At 40.2% G+C, this 6,391-nt stretch overlaps 1 protein-coding gene across 2 annotated transcripts in view; it reads left to right on the top strand.

Annotated features, from left to right (window-relative positions):
• The first annotated feature begins 1,550 nt into the window (after positions 1–1,550).
• stk35 (serine/threonine kinase 35) overlaps positions 1,551–6,391 on the top strand; it is a 28,191-nt gene continuing 23,350 nt past the window's right edge. For both annotated transcript variants that reach the window (XM_030139335.1, XM_030139334.1), the window contains exons 1-2: positions 1,551–2,326; positions 4,722–5,518. In XM_030139335.1, coding sequence (XP_029995195.1) covers positions 1,774–2,326; positions 4,722–5,458 — 1,290 coding nt within the window. In that variant the 5' untranslated portion in view covers positions 1,551–1,773 and the 3' untranslated portion in view covers positions 5,459–5,518. The remainder of the gene's footprint in view (positions 2,327–4,721; positions 5,519–6,391) is intronic.

Here is a 6,391-nt window from a genome sequence, read left to right as displayed (position 1 = left end):
TTTTACCTTTATGAGTAAAACACATAATTTTAGTTTAAACAACTGTGTCCTGTCAGGTAAATGAAATCCTGGCTAGGACAGTACTAATTATCCATTGTTTATACCCGGATTAGAACAGTTTTGTGTGTTTTTTAATGTATTTTAACTGTATGCTTTACTCTGACATGGGATTATGCACATTTTAGATAGTACATTAAAGCAGTACTTGGAAAGCTTTTTAAACAAAAAGGTTGTGAGAGACTTATTGCCGACAAAGTGCTCACTACAAAGTTTACACGTCTCAGACGGTTTCCAGTTTTCCCTTTTGATAGCAGCTACCAATTTTGCCTGACAATCAGGATCAGCAGGAAGTCTATAAAATGAAACATCTTCCCTGGGGTGCCGATTTGAGCAACCATACACACAGCATAAAAGAACCATTTTATTATCTCAGCACGGTATGTTACCAGTGGCTGTCTTCTGCTGTTTTGTTTATCCTGGCTGCTGCCATCCAAAATGGTGACTGCGCAGAAGTCACGTAACTTAGTGACAACACTTGAGAAAGGTCTATAGCCAGAACTAGGCAAACATTTACAAACAGCAAAAGATTTCACAAATATATTTCATGTAATATATTAATTTTATATATTCACTAATAGACATTGAGTGAAATAACAGAACTGTGAGTATACAATGCAAGCATACAATGACAATATGTACAGAAAGCCATAATAAACCACTGCATTGTATTGCCAATCAATATAATTATCAAGATATAAAATATATCACTTACAATCATAATTAATATAATAAGTAGAAAAGCGAAGCAGATCAGTGCCCCCCCCCCCCCCCCCCCCCCCCCCCATCACTACCAAAATTTAATCATTTGTTCCTTGTGCCAGTATCAACATTTCCTGAATTTTTCATCCAAATCCGTCCAGAACTTTTTGAGTTATCTTACACACGGACAGACAGACAGACCAACGCCGGCAAAAACATAACCCCCTTGCCGGAGGTAATTATTATTATTGTTGAGTTGCACAGCCTTACTTCAAATGCCTACTTATGATTATTACTCTGGGTGCATTTCAGAACCTGTTACTGCAATACATAAATTGAATCAGTACTTTGAGATTTACCTCAATGTGCTTTTTCGTATTAATCTGTACTTCAACTTCAGAAAACTGTGGACTGGGCACTTAGGTCATCCAGTAGTCTGTGAATCGCTGGGTTTCCTCTTTGTCAGGGGTCTACTGAGGGGCTTGCCATGCCTCAGTACACGTGCCCCCGCCTCTCTCGTGTCTGCCCACACTACCACTGTACAGAGTGGACGCGGTAAGCAGTCGATTCTGTATCAGTAAAGATAAGAAGTAACTTAAGTCAATCATTTCTAATGAATATTTGTTGCAATAGCTGACCCTTATGAAACCAGTAATTTACCGTTTAACACAGTAAAACACCTGCTCGTGCGCTCGGTTCGGGATCTCTGCGAGCAGCTCTATGCCTTGACCAATCAGCGCGTGGCGGAGCTGCAGAACAGGCCACGCCCTCTGTTCTCTCTGTGTTCTCAGGAGCTGGAACATTTTGTTTATGAAGCCAAATTAGTTGCTACTGCTGGCAGACTGTGGTGTCCCTGTAGTTTTGGTAGCATACTTATTTGAACAACAAAAAGCCAACGAATTGTTGACAGACTGGCGTTTAACCCCTTTGAAGAACTACTAGAGACGGTAGACGCAAGGACGTCAAACTTAATTAGTTTCGAGTTTAAGTAATGAAAGAGAAACACCTTTCTTCATGCTTACTTTCCACAAAAAAAGAGCTATGGATATTTGTGACGCCAAGAAGAGGAGAAAGGTAAGCGGCAGTGTTCGGGGCTGCAGGCGGAGCGCGGCTGGGAAAATGAAGCGGGAGGCTTGCAAAGTCCTCCGTTCACTCACGGTGGAGGACAACAACAATCACACTGAACCCATGGAGGAGGAGGACGACGACAACTGCTTCTCCATCAGTTACCTCCGGAATGACTGCCTGGAAGAGCCTGCCGTGGTGGTGGCCCCGCGGTACAGCCTGCTGCGGGAGGTCGGACGGGGAACCTACGGGGTTGTATACGAAGCAATAGCCCGTAAAACGGGGGCCAGGGTCGCGGTGAAGAGGCTTCAATGCGACGCCCCGGAGAACGTAGAGCTGGGTTTGGCCGAATTCTGGGCCCTCACGAGCTTGGAGAACCGACACCAGAATGTGGTGCAGCTGGAGGAATGTGTCTTACAGAGGAACGGTCTGGCTCAGAAGATGAGCCACGGCAACAAGAGGTCTAAACAGTACCTGCGCCTGGTGGAGACATCCCTCAAAGGTAAACGGGCTACTGTAAAGTTCATTATGTAGCTGTCAGTAGGACAATTGCTGATCATTGATATCTATTGGCATACGAGCGAGTCCCACTGTGACCGCTAAACTTCCCCACTACACTGGACGACATGAGATCATTAACTGTCAAAAGTGAGAGTGAATGTGCCCGTTGAGTACATTATGCAGGGAACTACAGTAGTTTGCAAATGCTTGGGCAGTGTCTGTTTATGTTTTAGAAATTACTTTTCTAACTGTAACTTCAGAGTGCAATTTCAGTTTGAATAAAGAAGCTCACAGGCTGGTTGCTGTAATTTATGACTGTAGTCAACCGTGTCCCAGGTTTTCTTACTATACTCAGCTATAGCTACTCACCAGCATACTAGTCACATAATCATAAAGTACAAATATTTTTTTGTTTTTCCACCTCATTTCTTTCACGTTACATCCTGAGAATGTTTGCGGTAACTTTCTACAGCTGATAAGCAGTATAGGCACAATTACTAAATAATAAGCCAACCCATATTAAGTTATTTAGATTTTCGATATTCTCTAAACTCTGCAGTATATAAAAAGGCAGATAAAATGATTGAGTGTGTGAAAAGGAGCCTCCATTCACATGTCTTTAAGTGTTTTCATTGACGCTGCTATAGATCGCCTATAGGAGCAGAGTACACTGTGTCTCCATCGGCTCAGAAGAGAACACCGTGTACTTCTTGGCAGAACGTTAGCATATTGCATGTTAACTGAAATTCCAAACATTAAACCGAGAAATTACAGTAAATGATAAGGTTTTGAAATGAAAAAATGTGACTTTGTGTCATAAAATTAAAAAAAAAAAATCAGTCACTCATTTCAGTGTTGTTAAGAATCATATATGACCTACTTATCACTTGCTTTGTTACTTCTCTGCAGGTACTACAAAAGCTGATAATAGCTGTGAAATACATATTTATCACATTAAACTCCCCACAATGACTTGTGTAATGCTGTTAAAGTCCTGTGTTTGCTGAATAAATGGAATGTTTTCTTTTACTAATAACTTGGCTGTTATGTAAGTGACATCATTCAGACATCTACTGAAATGAAATATTAATCTTGAGTTGACATCTTTTTCAGCCATCACACAATAATAGTAATTGTTTTGAAATGACAGAAAGCAGTTGTTTTTTTCTGTAGTTATAGCACAATCAGTGTAAGGCATAAACCTGGTGAGCAAACTGTCAGTAGTGTGTGAAACAAAAAGCAAAACGTAGGCTAGAGCTGTATGTCCTGGCTCAGTTCTCAATGTTAGTAGAGCCACTTGGGAAAACTATCATTTGAATTCTGAGTTGTTGTTTTTTTAATTGAGGTAATTGATAATTTTGTGTATGAGAATTTAGAGAATAATAAAATTGCCTGTATAGAACATCTGAGTTAAAGTAATAAGTACCCAAATCTTGGACTGGATTTTAAACTATCAAGAAATATTGGTGCAGTTTATATATTCTGGGCTGTCACTTTCAGCAAATGCAGCTGAAAAACCAGGTTATTAACTATCAGCCTCTATCATAGCCAAGTTCTAATGATTTTCTACCATTCTATAACCCATATTCAACTACAACATATGAAAAAGAAAAAAGAACATTTTGCATTGCACATGCTGCAAAAAGCAAAGGTTAAGTTTGTTGCAGGAAAAATAAAAATAATATGGTGAAAAAATGTGAAATATTTGATTATTATTTTATTAATCCATTAATGTTGCTGGGATAAAATTTAAAAGAAGCAGCAAATTAGTTCCGGTCTCAGCTTTTGGCCTTTGTAGAACTCTAGTCTAGAGATCACTTCAATGAACCTGATTAACAATTTTGACCCATGACGCTTAGTGGCCCTGACGGGTGTACCTGGTGGTGGTTTCATCATTCTGTTTTTGTTTACATCAGGTCACTTCATACTTGTAGCTTACTTATGCCTTTGTTTGCACAAAACTAATGGCATATGAGATATTTAGAAAAATCCTCAAAAGTTTGAGGTTTTAAACATCAGTCAGTGCTCTGTGAAGTAGAAATCACACAGCAAAACAAAAAGATGTTGTGTGCAGTTATAAATCTACCAATACTGATGGTGTTAACTTAGGGGGAAGCCACCTTCACTTGTCAAATGCGCAGAAAATAATTTATTTGAATTGACATTCAAATAACTCATGGCTTAGTCATAACTATATTGCATGTTAGACACTGGGTTGAAATATGAAAGTAACATTTTGTAAGTACTCAATTAGTCTCTGATTAACTGTGTTTGGAGAGAACGCTTGTACATTTGTCACACATCTGCAGTATATGAGCTACAGTGCAGTGTAAATGTCAGCTTGACTATTCTTGTGTTAGCTCCTTAACGATGTGTCATTCTGCACTCTTTTGCAGGAGAGCGTATCCTGGGTTACCCAGAGGAGCCATGCTATCTCTGGTTTGTCATGGAGTTTTGTGAGGGCGGAGACCTCAACCAGTACATCTTGTCCCGACGGCCTGACCCCCACACTAACAAGAGTTTTATGCGTCAACTGACCTGTGCTGTTGCTTTTCTCCACAAGAATAACATTGTCCATCGTGATCTGAAGCCCGACAACATTCTCATTTCACAAAAATCTGGCTCACCAGTTCTTAAAGTGGCTGACTTTGGCCTCAGTAAAGTCTGTGCTGGTCTGAACTCCAAGAACGGTGATGAACACCATGCAGTAGGCTGCAAAGGCAGCAACCAGAATAATAACATCAATGTAAACAAGTTCTGGTTATCGTCTGCATGTGGCTCAGACTTTTACATGGCTCCAGAGGTGTGGGAGGGCCACTACACGGCTAAAGCTGATATTTTTGCCCTGGGCATCATCATTTGGGCCATGCTTGAGCGGATCACTTTCATTGATGCAGAGTCAAAGCGTGAACTGCTGGGCACCTACATACGGCAGGGGTCGGAGATTGTACCTGTTGGGGAGGCGCTGTTGGAGAACCCCAAAATGGTTCTCCACATTCCTCAGAAGGCCAGGAGTACCATGTCTGAGGGGGTTAAGAAACTTCTCCACGACATGCTTGCAGTCAACCCTCAGGACCGGCCTGATGCCTTCCAGCTGGAAGTGCGCATGGACCAAGTGACATGTGCTGCATAACAGCCCCCACCTTCCCTTTTTACCTCAACCAGTCCAAGAAGCGACCTCTTTCTTTCTCAGGTGAGTGTGTCTCCTTTGTCAGCCTAAGCTGGGCTCAGACTGTAGAGGTCTAAAGACCTTACCAAGTGAACACTGAATCACAAAATCAGACCACAAGTATCATTTGCTTTTGTTACAGCTTATGTCAGCTATGTTTTTTGTTTTTTTTTACAATTAAATCAATGTCTTTTACAGTGTTTTCATCACATTAGGTCTTACAATTCTTTTCTGTCTTGTCATATCTTGTATTTTTTTTTTAATTTAACCTGATAAAGTCCCATTGAGATGATCATCTCTTTTACAAGAGAGACCTGGCCAAGAGGTCACCAGCACACACCATGATGAAAAACAGATTAAAAGATCAATGATAACAGTAAATTAAAAACAGGCAATAATTATCCATACATATCTTGTATGAATAGTTTATGACGACAATAAAAAGCTAGTTTCTTAAAATTTCCTAATCCTAAACCCTAACCCATTTGAAGTGAATGATGATGTGCTACCATTGGTGAAATGTAATTTTATTTGCTGGTAACTGGTGTCAATAATATATCTTTACAGGCCTAGCTGGAACACTCGTCATTGCTTGTTATCAATGTTGCAATTTCTGTCAGTGGCTGTTGTGAAAAGTACTGGCATAATCATCCAGTGTATGAATTCAAGGGGCAATTCAAGGGCTGGTTCTCTGCTAAAAAAGTCAAAAACCCAGTCTGAGCTCAGGATTATTATGTTGGTATTGCACCTAGGGCTGGGTATCATGGCCAATTTCCTTAATCGATTTGATTTCGATTTACAAGGTTCTGAATCGATTAATTGCGATTCGATTTGATTTGATTCGATTCAGTATTAATTGATTGATTCAGATTCATTTAGTGATACCAAAGTACAATT

The sequence above is a fragment of the Sphaeramia orbicularis genome, chromosome 7, assembly GCF_902148855.1.
Source record: "Sphaeramia orbicularis chromosome 7, fSphaOr1.1, whole genome shotgun sequence".
NCBI classification, from domain to species: domain Eukaryota; kingdom Metazoa; phylum Chordata; class Actinopteri; order Kurtiformes; family Apogonidae; genus Sphaeramia; species Sphaeramia orbicularis.
This window is presented reverse-complemented; position numbering and strand designations above follow the sequence as displayed.